This window comes from Enoplosus armatus, chromosome 8, assembly GCF_043641665.1.
Source record: "Enoplosus armatus isolate fEnoArm2 chromosome 8, fEnoArm2.hap1, whole genome shotgun sequence".
NCBI classification, from domain to species: Eukaryota; Metazoa; Chordata; class Actinopteri; order Centrarchiformes; family Enoplosidae; genus Enoplosus; species Enoplosus armatus.
The window spans coordinates 2,057,613-2,075,909 of NC_092187.1; the positions used below are offsets into that span (position 1 = coordinate 2,057,613).

The following is an 18,297-nucleotide window of genomic DNA, read 5'->3' on the forward strand; positions in this document are numbered from 1 at the left end:
TACTACTACGACCACTACAATATTTATTATTACTACTACCATCTCTACAGTCTTTCCTACTTGTATACCTCTTAGTAAGTGTAAAAAAGCTTCAAAATGTGAATCCAAAACTATAACAAAAGAAACTTCAATCCATGATGCTAAAATCGATTACAGTCTTGCCCAATCCTACTACTACTTCCACGACAACGACAGTCTTTGCTGCTACTACTACGACCACTACAATATTTATTATTACTACTACCATCTCTACAGTCTTTACTACTTGTACACCTCTTAGTAAGTGTAAAAAAGCTTCAAAATGTGAATCCAAAACTATAACAAAAGAAACTTCAATCCATGATGCTAAAATCGAAAACTTTGTGCCCCTGTTTAAAAGTCTTTTTGAAAACTTGATCAAAAATTTACATGTGACTATGTCTTTAATACTACTGCTACTGCTACTGCTATTACAGTATTTACTACAGTTACATCCTTGGCTACTACTACTTCCACGACAACTACAGTCTTTGCTACTACTACGACCACTACAATATTTACTATTTTTACTACCATCTCTACAGTCTTTACTACTTGTATACCTCTTAGTAAGTGTAAAAATGCTTCAAAATGTGAATCCAAAACTATAACAAAAGAAACACCAATCCATGATGCTAAAATCGAAAACTTTGTGCACCTGTTTAAACGTTACTTCAAAAACTTGATCAAAAATTGACATGTAACTAAGTCTTTAATACTACTAGTACTACTACTACTACTACTGTTACAGTATTTACTACAATTACAGTCTTGCCTATTCCTTCTACTACTTCCACGACAACTACAGTCTTTGCTGCTACTACTACGACCACTACAATGTTTATTACTACTACTACCATCTCTACAGTCTTTACTACTTGTATACCTCTTAGTAAGTGTAAAAAAGCTTCAAAATGTGAATCCAAAAGTATAACAAAAGAAACTTCTATCCATGATGCTAAAATCGACAACTTTGTGGACCCGTTCAAACGTTACGTCGAAAACTTGATCAAAGTTTTACATGTGACTAAGGCTTTAATACTATTAGTACGACTACTACTACTATTACTATTGTTACAGTATTTACTACAATTACAGTCTTGCCTACTCCTACTACTACTTCCACGACAACTACAGTCTTTGCTACTACTACGACCACTACAATATTTACTATTTTTACTACCATCTCTACAGTCTTTACTACTTGTATACCTCTTAGTAAGTGTAAAAAAGCTTCAAAATGTGAATCCAAAACTATAACAAAAGAAACTTCTATCCATGATGCTAAAATCGACAACTTTGTGGACCTGTTCAAACGTTACTTCGAAAACTTGATCAAGAATTTACATGTGACTAAGGCTTTAATACTATTAGTACGACTACTACTACTATTACTACTATTGTTACAGTATTTACTACAATTACAGTCTTGCCTACTCCTACTACTACTTCCACGACAACTACAGTCTTTGCTACTACTGCTATGACCACTACAATGTTTATTACTACTACTACCATCTCTACAGTCTTTACTACTTCTATACCTCTTAGTAAGTGTAAAAAAGCTTCAAAATATGAATCCAAAAGTATAACAAAAGAAACTCAGTCCATAATGCTAAAATCGAAAACTCTGTGCACCTGTTTAAACGTTTTTTTGAAAACTTGATCAAAAATTTACATGTGACTATGTCTTTAATACTACTGCTACTACTACTGCTATTACAGTATTTACTACAGTTACATCCTTGGCTACTACTACTTCCACGACAACTACAGTCTTTGCTACTACTACGACCACTACAATATTTACTATTTTTACTACCATCTCTACAGTCTTTACTACTTGTATACCTCTTAGTAAGTGTAAAAATGCTTCAAAATGTGAATCCAAAACTATAACAAAAGAAAAACCAATCCATGATGCTAAAATCGAAAACTTTGTGCACCTGTTTAAACGTTACTTCAAAAACTTGATCAAAAATTGACAAGTAACTAAGTCTTTAATACTACTAGTACTACTACTACTACTACTGTTACAGTATTTACTACAATTACAGTCTTGCCTATTCCTTCTACTACTTCCACGACAACTACAGTCTTTGCTGCTACTACTACGACCACTACAATGTTTATTACTACTACTACCATCTCTACAGTCTTTACTACTTGTATACCTCTTAGTAAGTGTAAAAAAGCTTCAAAATGTGAATCCAAAAGTATAACAAAAGAAACTTCTATCCATGATGCTAAAATCAACAACTTTGTGGACCTGTTCAAACGTTACTTCGAAAACTTGATCAAAGTTTTACATGTGACTAAGGCTTTAATACTATTAGTACGACTACTACTACTATTACTACTATTGTTACAGTATTTACTACAATTACAGGCTAGCCTACTCCTACTACTACTTCCACGACAACTACAGTCTTTGCTACTACTACGACCACTACAATGTTTACTATTTTTACTACCATCTCTACAGTCTTTACTACTTGTATACCTCTTAGTAAGTGTAAAAATGCTTCAAAATGTGAATCCAAAACTATAACAAAAGAAACTTCAATCCATGATGCTAAAATCGATTACAGTCTTGCCTAATCCTACTACTACTTCCACGACAACGACAGTCTTTGCTGCTACTACTACGACCACTACAATATTTATTATTACTACTACCATCTCTACAGTCTTTACTACTTGTACACCTCTTAGTAAGTGTAAAAAATCTTCAAAATGTGAATCCAAAACTATAACAAAAGAAACTTCAATCCATGATGCTAAAATCGAAAACTTTGTGCCCGTTTCAACGTCTTTTTGAAAACTTGATCAAAAATTTACATGTGACTATGTCTTTAATACTACTGCTACTGCTACTGCTATTACAGTATTTACTAAAGTTACATCCTTGGCTACTACTACTTCCACGACAACTACAGTCTTTGCTACTCCTACGACCACTACAATATTTACTATTTTTACTACCATCTCTACAGTCTTTACTACTTGTATACCTCTTAGTAAGTGTAAAAATGCTTCAAAATGTGAATCCAAAACTATAACAAAAGAAACACCAATCCATGATGCTAAAATCGAAAACTTTGTGCACCTGTTTAAACGTTACTTCAAAAACTTGATCAAAAATTGACATGTAACTAAGTCTTTAATACTACTAGTACTACTACTACTACTACTGTTACAGTATTTACTACAATTACAGTCTTGCCTATTCCTTCTACTACTTCCACGACAACTACAGTCTTTGCTGCTGCTACTACTACGACCACTACAATGTTTATTACTACTACTACCATCTCTACAGTCTTTACTACTTGTATACCTCTTAGTAAGTGTAAAAAAGCTTCAAAATGTGAATCCAAAACTATAACAAAAGAAACTTCTATCCATGATGCTAAAATCGACAACTTTGTGGACCTGTTCAAACGTTACTTCAAAAACTTGATCAAAAATTTACATGTGACTAAGGCTTTAATACTATTAGTACGACTACTACTACTATTACTACTATTGTTACAGTATTTACTACAATTACAGTCTTGCCTACTCCTACTACTACTTCCACGACAACTACAGTCTTTGCTGCTACTACTATGACCACTACAATATTTATTATTACCACTACCATCACTACAGTCTTTACTACTTGTATACCTTTTAGTGAGTGTAAAAAAGCTTCAAAATGTGAATCAAAAGTATAACAAAAGAAACTCAGTCCATAATGTTAAAATCGAAAACTTTGCGCACCTGTTTAAACGTCTTTTTGAAAACTTGATCAAAAATTTACATGTGACTACTACTGCTACTACTACTGCTATTACAGTATTTACTACAGTTACATCCTTGGCTACTACTACTTCCACGACAACTACAGTCTTTGCTACTACTACGACCACTACAATATTTACTATTTTACTACCATCTCTACAGTCTTTACTACTTGTATACCTCTTAGTAAGTGTAAAAATGCTTCAAAATGTGAATCCAAAACTATAACAAAAGAAACACCACTCCATGATGCTAAAATCGAAAACTTTGTGCACCTGTTTAAACGTTACTTCAAAAACTTGATCAAAAATTGACATGTAACTAAGTCTTTAATACTACTAGTACTACTACTACTACTACTGTTACAGTATTTACTACAATTATAGTCTTGCCTATTCCTTCTACTACTTCCACGACAACTACAGTCTTTGCTGCTACTACTACGACCACTACAATGTTTATTACTACTACTACCATCTCTACAGTCTTTACTACTTGTATACCTCTTAGTAAGTGTAAAAAAGCTTCAAAATGTGAATCCAAAAGTATAACAAAAGAAACTCAGTCCATAATGCTAAAATCGAAAACTTTGTGCACCTGTTTAAACGTTTTTTTGAAAACTTGATCAAAAATTTACGTGACTAAGGCTTTAATACTATTATTATGACTACTACTACTATTACTACTACTGTTACAGTATTTACTACAATTACAGTCTTGCCTATTCCTTCTACTACTTCCACGACAACTACAGTCTTTGCTGCTACTACTACGACCACTACAATGTTTATTACTACTACTACCATCTCTACAGTCTTTACTACTTGTATACCTCTTAGTAAGTGTAAAAAAGCTTCAAAATGTGAATCCAAAACTATAACAAAAGAAACTTCTATCCATGATGCTAAAATCGACAACTTTGTGGACCTGTTCAAACGTTACTTCGAAAACTTGATCAAAAATGTACATGTGACTATGTCTTTAATACTACTATTACGACTACTACTACTGTTACAGTATTTACTACAATTACAGTCTTGCCTAATCCTACTACTACTTCCACGACAACTACAGTCTTTGCTGCTACTACTACGACCACTACAATGTTTATTATTACTACTACCATCTCTACAGTCTTTCCTACTTGTATACCTCTTAGTAAGTGTAAAAAAGCTTCAAAATTTGAATCCAAAACTATAACAAAAGAAACTTCAATCCATGATGCTAAAATCGAAAACTTTGTGCCCCTGTTTAAACGTCTTTTTGAAAACTTGATCAAAAATTTACATGTGACTATGTCTTTAATACTACTGCTACTACTACTGCTATTACAGTATTTACTACAGTTACATCCTTGGCTACTACTACTTCCACGACAACTACAGTCTTTGCTACTACTACGACCACTACAATATTTACTATTTTTACTACCATCTCTACAGTCTTTACTACTTGTATACCTCTTAGTAAGTGTAAAAATGCTTCAAAATGTGAATCCAAAACTATAACAAAAGAAACACCAATCCATGATGCTAAAATCGAAAACTTTGTGCACCTGTTTAAACCTTACTTCAAAAACTTGATCAAAAATTGACATGTAACTAAGTCTTTAATACTACTAGTACTACTACTACTACTACTGTTACAGTATTTACTACAATTACAGTCTTGCCTATTCCTTCTACTACTTCCACGACAACTACAGTCTTTGCTGCTACTACTACGACCACTACAATGTTTATTACTACTACTACCATCTCTACAGTCTTTACTACTTGTATACCTCTTAGTAAGTGTAAAAAAGCTTCAAATTGTGAATCCAAAAGTATAACAAAAGAAACTCAGTCCATAATGCTAAAATCGAAAACTTTGTGCACCTGTTTAAACGTTTTTTTGAAAACTTGATCAAAAATGTACTTGACTAAGGCTTTAATACTATTAGTACGACTACTACCACTATTACTACTACTGTTACAGTATTTACTACAATTACAGTCTTGCCTATTCCTTCTACTACTTCCACGACAACTACAGTCTTTGCTGCTACTACTACGACCACTACAATGTTTATTACTACTACTACCATCTCTACAGTCTTTACTACTTGTATACCTCTTAGTAAGTGTAAAAAAGCTTCAAAATGTGAATCCAAAAGTATAACAAAAGAAACTTCTATCCATGATGCTAAAATCGACAACTTTGTGGACCTGTTCAAACGTTACTTCGAAAACTTGATCAAAAATTTACATGTGACTATGTCTTTAATACTACTATTACTACTACTACTACTGTTACAGTATTTACTACAATTACAGTCTTGCCTAATCCTACTACTACTTCCACGACAACTACAGTCTTTGCTGCTACTACTACGACCACTACAATATTTATTATTACTACTACCATCTCTACAGTCTTTCCTACTTGTATACCTCTTAGTAAGTGTAAAAAAGCTTCAAAATGTGAATCCAAAACTATAACAAAAGAAACTTCAATCCATGATGCTAAAATCGATTACAGTCTTGCCTAATCCTACTGCTACTTCCACGACAACGACAGTCTTTGCTGCTACTACTACGACCACTACAACATTTATTATTACTACTACCATCTCTACAGTCTTTACTACTTGTACACCTCTTAGTAAGTGTAAAAAAGCTTCAAAATATGAATCCAAAACTATAACAAAAGAAACTTCAATCCATGATGCTAAAATCGAAAACTTTGTGCCCCTGTTTAAACGTCTTTTTGAAAACTTGATCAAAAATTTACATGTGACTATGTCTTTAATACTACTGCTACTACTACTGCTATTACAGTATTTACTACAGTTACATCCTTGGCTACTACTACTTCCACGACAACTACAGTCTTTGCTACTACTACGACCACTGCAATATTTACTATTTTTACTACCATCTCTACAGTCTTTACTACTTGTACACCTCTTAGTAAGTGTAAAAAAGCTTCAAAATGTGAATCCAAAACTATAACAAAAGAAACTCAGTCCATAATGCTAAAATCGAAAACTTTGTGCACCTGTTTAAACGTTTTTTTGAAAACTTGATCAAAAATTTACGTGACTAAGGCTTTAATACTATTAGTACAACTACTACTACTATTACTACTATTGTTACAGTATTTACTACAATTACAGTCTTGCCTACTCCTACTACTACTTCCACGACAACTAGTCTTTGCTACTACTACTACGACCACTGCAATATTTACTATTTTTACTACCATCTCTACAGTCTTTACTACTTGTACACCTCTTAGTAAGTGTAAAAAAGCTTCAAAATGTGAATCCAAAACTATAACAAAAGAAACTCAGTCCATAATGCTAAAATCGAAAACTTTGTGCACCTGTTTAAACGTTTTTTTGAAAACTTGATCAAAAATTTACGTGACTAAGGCTTTAATACTATTAGTACAACTACTACTACTATTACTACTATTGTTACAGTATTTACTACAATTACAGTCTTGCCTACTCCTACTACTACTTCCACGACAACTAGTCTTTGCTACTACTACTACGACCACTACAATATTTACTATTACCACTACCATCACTACAGTCTTTACTACTTGTATACCTTTTAATAAGTGTAAAAAAGCTTCAAAATGTGAATCCAAAACTATAACAAAAGAAACTCCTATCCATAATGGTAAAATCAAAAACTTTGTGCACCTGTTTCAACGTTAGTTTGAAAACTTGATCAAAAATTGACATGTGACTTTGTCTTTAATACTACTAGTACTACTACTACTACTACTACTATTACAGTAATTACTACAATTACAGCCTTGGTTTCTTCGACTTCCACGACAACTACAGTCTTTGCTGCTACTGGTACGACCACTACAATATTTACTTGCACGACTACCATCACTACAGTCTTTACTACTTGCACTTACCTCTTAGTAAGTGTGAAAAGGCTTCAAAATGTGAATCCATAATGCTAAAATTGAACATTTAAGTACTGGTCAAATATAAAAATAGAAACAGGTCTCCTCCTCTCCCTCTCCATCTGTACACTTTGTTAGCTCGTTAATGCATGTTCCTAACTCGTTATTTTCTCTCTCCCGTAGTTCTTTTGTTTTCTCGTCTCTCCCCTCTCTCCTTCTGTTGCTGCAGGTATTTCTTCCTCCGGAGCTATCGTCTGGATCTATGATTGCCCCCACGGTCTTGCTTAACACTTGCTGTTACAATTCTTATTAGACTTATTAATATCGTTATTATTATTATTATTATTAACATTATTGTTCCTATTATTACTTTTATTAATATTAATATTATTACCACTACCATTACTATTACCTTACAGCTGTAAGTACTGTGTGTTCTCTCTCCTCCTGCTCCCCCCCCCCCCCCCCCCTCTTTTTCTCTCAACCCAACCGGTCAAGGCAGATGGCCGCCCATCCAGAGCTCGGTTCTGCTCGAGGTTTCTGCCCTGTTAAAAGGGAGTTTTTCCTCGCCACTGTCGCCAAGTGCTTGCTCATGGTGGGAATTGTTGGGTCTCTGTAAATAACATCATAAAGAGCGAGATAACTTCTGTTATGAAAATTGAATTGAATTGTAATTGTTCCTAGTGAAGAAATTGTGACGTTTGGCTGCATGAATGAAATTGATTTCACTTGACTTTTAAGGCTTTGTCCAGTATGGTGTACATAACGTTTATTAACAAGTGCACTGTATGTTTTTTTTAATTCAATTTATGACCAATCCAATAAATGTCATTTTAATATAATTCCTCATGTTTCTCATGACTTTTTTTGCCTGTTCTATCCACTTTCACCTTCACTTTCATAGGTGACGTTTTGATAGATACAGATAGATATAGTTTGTAGATAAATGAATTAGGTCTTTTGTTTGGGTTTTGTTTTTTGAGGAAGAGGCCAGTCAGGGTAAACTTTGTTTCACTACTTTCTTTGTTTTGGCAGAGACAGCTTGTCCTGTTTCCCCCACCTGTACAACACCTTTGTAATTGTAAATACTGTATTGTAAATGAATTCCACATTTTCTTTTGACTAAGAACTACTCCTGTCTCAGCCATTTACTTTTGAATGCGTCTTCTTTCGTGTTTTTCTTAAGAGAGGTCACAATTTATAGGCTGTTGTCTAGAGTGTACTGTGTTAGGTAGCTCTCATATACTGTTTACAATTGACTTCATACAATACATTCTTTAGCATAAATAGTAAAAATCTCATTATTAACACAGTTGATGTCATACACTTTACTCACATGAGCAGATTTTTTTTTTTTGTTGGATGAAAACTGTTTGTCTGGCCCTGAAAGAAAATGTGACCTATTATGCATGTGTACAATGTAAAACCTCATTGCAGCCATACACATATTATTATTATGTTGTTTCACCATGCTTTTATTATTACTAAATTTGGGTAATTCCCAACAGCTGGAATTAGTCTGGTGATGTCTGAAGGAGCCCCTTTGTGGACTGGATGGATTGTAGCATTGGGCAGCCCTGAGCACTTTGGACTCAGATGCACCTATACATATGCATTTGGATGTAGCCCTTTCCTTTGTACTCCCACTAGGGGGTTTCGGAATTCTAAGAAATCACCAACTGAAGTAGAAGTAAACAAGGACAGTTGAGGGAAAGAAACTGAATGTCAGACTGATCATACATAACAGTAAAAGAGTATCGGAGGGTGCAATTTTACTCAAAATGCAAGAACATTTCAATTGACACAAATTTACTTTGAAACATGGGTAAATAAATATATATATATATATATATATATATATATATATAATTTATCTATAGACACGTTTTTTTTCCTACATAAAGTTAGAGAAAATGTTGCCATTGCATTTGACATCGTGACATTTTAACATTTGTACACAAGAACATTGAAATGGTCCACTGGTTACTTTGGCAATATAGATCTACCAGGTAACATACTGTTCCCCATTTACAGTAAAAGAAGGGAAAGCAGTGAGCATAATTATATAACGTTTTAATTTAAAACAAATAATGAAGTCATTTCCCGGACAAATAATAGATAACTGAGTTCGTTTGGTCCATCCCCAGGAAACGTGACGTCTAAAACTACAAACATGGCTGCTGCAAACAGTTTTGGTCATTGCTCTGAATCTGCTCCAGTGCCTGGCCACTATGTTCCATCCCGTCATCCTCCTCCTCCTCCTCCTCCTCCTCCTCCTCCTCTTCCGTCTGCCCTTCAGTGGTGGTGATAGACATCGCAGCCTGACAACCCTCATCAGTCCTCCTCCCCTCCTCCTCCTCCTCCTCCCCGTGTGTTTCCACCTGCTCCTGGCTGCCCTTTGAGCTGCCATCCTTCTCTCCGTCACCTCCCCCAGTCCCTGGCCTTTTCGCTTTCCTCGTAAACCTGCTTCTTCTCTCGTCGTCCTCCCCATCCTTCTCCTCTGCCATCGGCACTCCCACAGCCTCTCCTCCTTCCGCCTCTCCGGCCCCTCCTTCACTTCCTGTCCCGTTCACTGCTGCAGGACATTTGTGATCTCTGTAATAGCTCTGTCTGGTGAATCCCTTGTTGCAAGTGGAGCATCTGAAGCGGTAGTTATCTGTGTGGGACTGCTGGTGCTCGAGCATGTGAGCCCTGCGGCTGAACGCCTTCTGACAAAATAGACACTTGTAGGGTTTGATGCCTGAGGGAGAGAGGAGTTTATAAGAATCAATGCCGTTCGTCGATTTGATAAAAAAAATGGGGGGGTTTAACCAGTTTCACTTCATACCTTATGTAAACATCTACTGGATCTAACTGCACTACATCTACGTCACCACCAATCTCTTATCTAGATGATCTATTCACAGCATTTCATGTAAAATGTTTTTAGGTATTCTGCTAACAGACTGGCCGTTTGAGAGATAAACAATGTGGCAAAGGAAGTTTCATTAATGTTACGACTTATCAGAACATCTCAAACAATATTCCGTCGTCTTTGTTTAAATAATAAAAACTATTATTGGTATTATTCACTCACCAGAATGTGACAGAATGTGGGCCTTGAGTTTGTCCGGTCTGTTGAACTCTTTGGTGCAGCCTACGTGTGTCCTTATGGAAAAAAAAATAATAATCAGAGACGTTAGCATTATGAAATATCTTTCAAAGAAAGGCAAGACAGTCTGAAAGGAAAAAAATCGAAAGAAAAAAAATAAATAATATAAAAGAGGGACGGAGGGAAGTAATAGGGTGACCATTTCAGCGTCTCACCTAAAGGGACACTTGTATTTCTTGAAGGGTTCGTGGATGAGCATGTGTCGCTTCACTTTGTCCTTCCTGTTGAATGTCGCCTCACAGAGGGAGCATTTGTATGGCTTTTCACCTAAAACCATGGAACCAGCATCAAACGCACATCTTCACTTTGATTAATGACTCAAATGTTTGCTCTACTTCCTCCTAAGCGTTCAAATTCTAATTTTAGCCACAGACACATGGACATGACTTTGGTTAATCAGAATCCTAGGAGTCTACTCGGGCGTTATTAAGCTTTTGTTAACAATAGGTTCTTCCTTCTGTTACAGCAACGTTTTCTGGTGTGATAGGAATACAGAGCAGAACTGCGCAGTTAGCCTGAGACAGCCACTGTGGCTGAACAGACACTAAAAACAATGCTACCTACTGAAACTGAGAATCTCCAACAATGAGACAGCAAAAACAGCCCTGGCTGAGCTACGGAACTGAGACAATGCACGATTGTCTAGCAGCTTGGCTGAAAGTCTGCTGCTGCTGCAAAAAAAAAAATGTCAGAGGGACAAGAAGAAGAAGAAGAAGACTGCTTCATGAAAATAGGACAGACCTGAGTGAATGCGGGTGTGCAGTTTGAGGTAGTGCTCCGTCTTGAAGGCCTTCTTGCAGATCTGACACTTGAACCTCCCTCCGATGCCATGAGTGGGGAGGTGGCGCCTGAAGTACCTTTCGCATGGAAAAACCTGACAGCCAGTAAGAGAATAGATCAGGCTCCGCACAGGAGGTCTTCAAATGTGATGTGAAAAACAAACCTGGACTAGTGTATTAACTGTATTAATATAGTATATACTGTAGTCCAAATGTCACTACAACGATAGCTAACCATGCTGGCTCTTTACATGAGGTGTCCAGTTCGTGTGCGTTCACGTCAGGGTGTATGGTACCTTTTGGCAGTGTGGGCAGGGGAAGTTGTGTGAGGCAGTCAGTAGGTGTTGCTCCAGCGCCTCCTGGGTCGAGTATCTGCTTTGACACTTCACACACCTGAGGTGAAACGCAGGAATAAGAATGACGTGCCAACCAACTACAGCAGCATACAATTGGGGACAAGCTGGAGAGACATGGTCAGGTTTTTGACATTCGTTTCAGTAACTGGTTTGAACGGCAGGGAAGAAGAACAAAACACAAAGTCCATCATGCTCAGCAAACATTACAGATGCTCCATCTGTTTTTGACCAACACCTTTAAAAGGACTACTCTCTATATTTCTATTGTCATCAAATCCTTTGAACCAAAAGACCAAAACTAACAATGTGTTAGCCTGCCTCTCAATATTTTCCAACTACCCTGTGGCGCATTCAGTCTTCCTGAAGATGAAAAGCTTTAGAAATGGCTGATCAATATATAGCTTCATTGTTAAAGAAGCACCCACGTTCATGGTAATGAAGGAACATGGCACCCGGCGAAACATGTGGACCACTGACGTGTTTTTAATAGACGTCGGACAATAACGGAGCCCTGTGGCACAGAGGAATCGGATACATCCTTTTAATTCTTCAGAACTCCGCCGCCACCAGCTTCCTTCTGTTCTTAAGGAGCTTCATCCTCGCCTGCCCAAACTCCCCGTTTCTATATTTGACGTCAAAAAACACCGAGGCCATTTCAGCTGGTGTCCGTCTCTCCGTTCACCTTCAGTACGTAACAAATACAGAATCACGAGTGGTTGCGAGTAGCTGACCTGTAGACGGCGGTTTCCTTGCGCGTGTTTTGTTGTGGGCAGAAGCAGTGGGAGTATTGGTGGACTCCCAGTTCGAACAGCGAGGGGAACACCTTGCTGCAGAGGTGGCAGCGGTAGGTCAGCTGCTCCTGGTGCGTCCTGATGTGCTCCAGGAACTGATCCAACTTCTGGAAGGTCTGGGAGCAGGACTTCAACACGCACTTGTAAACCTGCGGGGAAGTGAGCTCGGTTATTAGCGGTTTTTGGATGTTTCCACTCGCTCAGATCAGAGTGATCAGATCAGTCTCTAAACGGACTGTCAGACACATCCCACATATGCCGTCCTCTCCACTCACCTGCTCCCCCTTGTGCTGGGTCAGGTGGGACTTGAGCTGGAAGTAGGTCTTGAACTTGCTGGCGCAGAACTGGCACTGGTAGGAGCTGTCTATCACAACGATCTGCTTGCTCTGAGCTTGGCACTGTTGGTTCTGGTTGGACTGCGCCTGCATCTGTACCTGAGGATGCCCGTTCTGCGCGCCTTCCCCGAGGCTGCCCTCCGGATCAGCCAGAGCCTCAGCCCCACTCTCCTCCAACTCCCCCGGAGCTTCTGCAATCAAGCGTTAAGGGTGACACTATAAATCTGATGCTGGACCAGTAGCTGTTACTTACTTTTGCAATCGAGATCAGCATTATATGCGTCCTACAAATAGGATAAAAGTACAAGTAGCCTACAACTCAATAAAATGCAGAACAGGTAGCCACGAAGGTGGGATTTATTGCAGACCACTGTATCACACCGTGTTTTTAGCAAGGTGTGTCTAATAAACAAGCACCTGGGCATACGTGTTTATCAGTCTACATTGTTTATTAATAATCAAGCTGTTGATTAAAGTATATTGTCTATTGTAGTCGTACTCGCATTGTAGTCACAACGTCATCGATATAATTTACATTCTTTTACCGCATGAATGTTCGGGTGCATCGGTATGGTGGATTAAACCAATATTACCTGTTTGAGCCGCCTCCTCTTCTGCTTGTGTTTGACTGCTCTGCTGCTGTGACCCCTCCTCCTCCGGTTCACCTTGCTGCTGCTGCTGCTGCTGCTGCTGCTGCTGCTGCTGCTGCTGCTGCCGCTGCCGCTCCCCGCCCGCCTCCTCCTCATTGGACGACACTGGTACCACCTTTACTGTGATTGGTAAACTTGACACCGTGCTGGCCACGCCCATAGGCCACACCTTTCAGATGAAGACGGTCGCCGTTACTGTGTTGCTGGCGCTACGCTGCTTCACATCGCATCGGAGTAATCAAAGGAAGTGCTTTCTGATACATCTCACTTTAGAGTTTTACAGCACACCAAATATTGCAGTGTACCCCATAAGCAGAAATCCCAATTGTTTCAATGAACGGCGCTTAATTCACTTTTTTTTTTATTACATTTGAAATGACTGTATTCAGAATTGGCAAAATTATAGAAACAGTCAATTGACCGTTTGCTAAACCCTCCCCCCTAACAGTGATTGTCCCAACTTGTCCAACCTCGATTTGGGCAAGTGTACACAGGCAGCTGTAGCCTCAATCTTTTCTTTTTTGAATCTGCTAACACTTCAGACGTCGAGATTAGCAGCTTTATAGAGGGTTTTCTCCAGCCACTAATAATAATAATAATAACAATGATCAATAGCTCAGGGGGCTAAAAATACACAAAGCATAACGTTGCTGTAAATTCCTAATGTGTAGCACCGGCAGCGGGGCTTAGCAAACAGTCAATTACACATTTTCGCTAGTTGCTTTTCACTAGTGTAGGATGTGTTTGTGCGAGGAGTGCAGGCTTTCGAAAAACAAACATAGATTTACGTCAAAAAAAAAAAGTGAAGTATCACAAACTATTTCGAACCTTGTGCGTCTGCATGTGTTTCTTCACGTTGGACTTTTGGGCAAAAGCTCGTCCACAGACGATGCACTGAAACGGTTTCTCTCCTGTGTGACTGGAGAGAGAAAAACAGTTAGAAGTCATGACTGGAAGGGAGTTGAGTCCCCTCCCTTCTGGGTTGAAGTCTATTCTTTAGGTGGGCGCAGTCTACCACGCCGGCCAGTAACTCACCTTCTAATGTGCTGCTGAAGATCGAAGTTTTTCGAGAAGACTTTGTCACAGAAATTACACTTCAGCTTCGGACCTTTTCCTTTCAGCTGCTCTGCTGAGGGGTGAAATACAGCGAATGACTATTTATCCTATCCCTGATCATTGTGGCAGTTTCACTGATTAATAACTTAGCCTACACGTTTTATAACTGATCTACACTTGTTTATTTTGAATGGATTTAAGTTAAGGGGCAATAGCAGTGGTGGCATTAGACGATTTTGTAGTTTTTGATTTTGGTGTGAAATTAGTCAAACGTAAAGAGCACGGAATGTCGCCCGTGAATAGTTTCTGTCCAAAACATTGTGGAACTGGCAGATCATGGAAGAAAATGAAAACTGTTGCGACGTTCTCTGATCGTTTCCCTCACACACCTGTGGCTCCGTCCGAGCTTTTTTTGCTACTCCTCGGCCGCTTGGGAATGATGACCTTCTCGAAGTCGCCCAGCTCGGTCAGGTTGGTGGTGATGCTGCAGATCTTTGTTTTGGTGCTCTGCTTTCCGGGGCTGTAGACCGGAGGAGTGGTGAACGACTGGCTCTCCACGCACTGACTGGGCACCTGGGGGAGGCACACGGGCTCAGTGCTTTTCAGTTTCAGTCTTCTAATATTCTTCCTTCAGCCATTAAGGGCCAGAATCTTTTTTTTTTTCATAACATACTGAGATGGTAACCAAAACAGCAAACGTTACTGACTTGTATAGGATGGAAAGGCTGCAGACCCAGGGTGTGGATCTCTGCACCGACACCCCCAGCCATATGGGGCAGAGTGCTGTACACCTGGACCACTGAGTTGCTGTGGCTAGCCGGGACCTGTGAAGAGAGCGGCTGCTGGGCAGGCTGTCCAGCTGGCAGGGGGTGGGCCGGTGTCTGGCCAGAAGGCAGGGCATGGGAGGACTGCTGCTGCTGCTGCTGCTGCTGCTGATGGTGGTGGTGGTGGTGGTGGTGGTGCTGCAGGTAAGATACACCAGCCGTGTGCATGCTCAGGTTACTCTGCAATACAAAAAAAGGCAGATAGATTTAATAATAGTGCAGCAGAAACACATTATATATGTATATTGTACGCTCAGAGTGACTCACAGAAGCATGATACGCAGTGCCTGGCAGGGGTCGGACATACACATGCAAAAAAGACAGGAGGCAAAACATCTACTGGGTACTGCTGTGCTGTATTACCTGTATAGGTGTCTGCATGGTGGCCATGGGCTGGTCGATGGAGGTGAAGGCCGAGATAGCCGACATGAGAACATCGTCACTGACCAGCACGTTGCCTTGGACCAGAGTGTGTGTCAGAGGGGAGGGAGGGACTGTGATGTAGGTGGACACCTGACGTATATGTGGGGAGAAATACGCAAACATGTGAGCGGCGAATCTCACGGTCGCACAAAGTGAGAAACCATGCTTGATTGAGTAAAAATGCATATGTACATACATGTAGAAATTCTAATTTTTTTTTCTTCTTATTGTCCTAAAACGTCTCAATTCTGCTTGTTATATTTACTTTTACAGGTTCCTTTTAAGTATTCTTTGCTCGTTTTTTTTCCTCACGTAAACATTCACGTACTAATTATCCGACCGTCGGTCACTTCCTTCTTTCTGCCATCTAGATTATCCTCACCTGTCTGTTGGCAGGAGCCTGTGGTCCGGAGCTGATTGACGGGACGGGTGTGTAGGCGTTGGTGGAGGCCAGGGACACCGTGGACAGGGAGGGGGCGCTAGACTGGCACTGCTCCCTCTTGTGTGTCATGAAGGCTGGCAGAGAATTGAACTGTTTCTTACACTTCCCACACAAGAACACGTCCTCGTCATCTGTAGGAGGGACAAGCATGGAGGTTTGAGGCAAACTCACAGCAATGGAGAGAGAGAGAGAGAGAGAGAGAGAGAATAACAGACGCACAGTGGTGTGCAGTGCATAACCTCCGGTATTACATGTACTCACATATCGTATTGTATTGCTAATTAATAAAACATAGTAGTTGTCAATCTATACTCTATATGTACATCCTTTTATGTTTGCTGGTCTACACAGCTGCTTTCTGGTAGGTCTTTCAAGGAAGAGTACTTATCACAGGATGTAATGATGAACCGTGAGGAGCTGGTCGGCGAAACAGTTTCCTTTTAGGCTTTTTATTCTTCCGTTTGATTTGTAATCGATCAGCTGTCATTTACTGTATTTTGCCGATCGTACCCATAGACTGGATAGTCGACGTCCCAGAGACGTTCTGGTTGTTTGGGTCAGGCACTCCACCTTGGCCATCCAGCAGAGACTGGACCGCCAGCACAGTCTGGTTGTCCATACCTGAAGAGAAAGACGAAGAGGTGGGTCACATCCTGCAAAGCTCCATTGTATTCTGGGCAGTCAATGGCTGTATGTTTCGCTGAAATATGAATATATGGGGATCCTGTGTCTTGTCGAAACACATTTCAACAGGAAGGGGACATGGTGCACGCTTTGAGTCAAGATTAGCAGCTTTATGTAGGGTTTTCTCCAGCCACTAATAATAACAATAATAATAATAATAATAACAATGATCAATACTAAAATACACAAAGCATGAGGTTGCTGTAAATTCCCAATCGACTAACACTAAACACATTAGTGCTTCTGGCACTTCAGCAATACCACAGGGTGTTTTCATCAGTAGGGCCTGCTGCAAACATGGAAAATGCAGTGTGGAGGAGCAAGAGGACGGCCACATCATTTCACTGCCTGGCTGCAATACGACGAGAACCACTGGCATTCCTAAGCCTGTCCATGATGCCTGAACAACAACCAATCTGTTTGTTTGTTTACAGTCACAGTCACTCTTGCTTCTATGGCATGTCTTGATTGTGGATTAACACCGTTGTGTATGGCTTTTCTGCACGCCGGAATGGCCCTCGCACATTGTCTTTGTTTAAACTACACACGCACGCGTTGTTGTAGTTGCAGTTACGTGGTTATTAACAAATGATTCCTACCTTCAAGCACTTCAAATATTGCTTGCGCCATCTTGTAGCTCTGCTGCTGCGCGATAGGCGTTCGACTAGCAGGGGCTGCCGGTTCAGGTACGCTATCCTCATCTCATTGATAAGTACAATGAAAACACCAAACCCAGGGCGTTGGAGGCAAACGTTTACCCGATTAGTTTTCACTATAGACTTATATTAGTCTTAGAATATTTACCGGCTAGAATAACAGCTTGTTTGTTTAAAGCCATCAAAATATTACGGCTGAGGTTTGTCGTTGCTCCAAATAATATTTAAGACGTGACACAGTTGAGTTTTGAGTGAACTGAATGTCACGCGCAACAGGGAACAACTTGCGCGATGTGACGTAGAAGCAATTGTATGTTAATTGTATGAATGTTAAAGTAATAAAACCAGTGTGATGCCCGTAGTTGCTTTTTCCGTGGAACTTGAATGCACCTTCGCATCGATGACTCTGCGCTCGGTTAAATGAAAGACAACCA

At 39.5% G+C, this 18,297-nt stretch overlaps 1 protein-coding gene across 1 annotated transcript; it reads right to left on the reverse strand.

Moving 5' to 3' along the window:
• Positions 1 to 9,524: 9,524 nt before the first annotated feature.
• Positions 9,525 to 18,081, reverse strand: znf341 (zinc finger protein 341). The gene is made up of 17 exons (XM_070910783.1): positions 18,012 to 18,081; positions 17,807 to 17,908; positions 17,034 to 17,144; positions 16,464 to 16,654; positions 16,022 to 16,171; positions 15,542 to 15,838; positions 15,224 to 15,407; positions 14,814 to 14,907; positions 14,607 to 14,697; positions 13,722 to 13,947; positions 13,069 to 13,319; positions 12,734 to 12,942; positions 11,943 to 12,039; positions 11,609 to 11,741; positions 11,023 to 11,134; positions 10,793 to 10,863; positions 9,525 to 10,456 (listed from the first exon to the last, which is right to left on the reverse strand). Exons 1-17 carry the CDS (start codon positions 18,043 to 18,045, stop codon positions 9,882 to 9,884), a joined length of 2,928 nt encoding a protein of 975 aa, XP_070766884.1. The 5' UTR covers positions 18,046 to 18,081; the 3' UTR covers positions 9,525 to 9,881.
• Positions 18,082 to 18,297: the final 216 nt, after the last annotated feature.

Excerpts from the sequence above, each read along its gene's own strand:
- znf341 (XM_070910783.1), bottom strand. The coding sequence starts at position 18,045 with ATGGCTTTAAACAAACAAGCTGTTATTCTAGCCG. Across the intron at positions 16,655-17,033 it reads GTCGACTATCCAGTCTATGG|ATGACGAGGACGTGTTCTTG; the intron begins GTACGATCGGCA and ends TCCCTCCTACAG. Across the intron at positions 16,172-16,463 it reads AGGCTCCTGCCAACAGACAG|GTGTCCACCTACATCACAGT; the intron begins GTGAGGATAATC and ends CATATACGTCAG.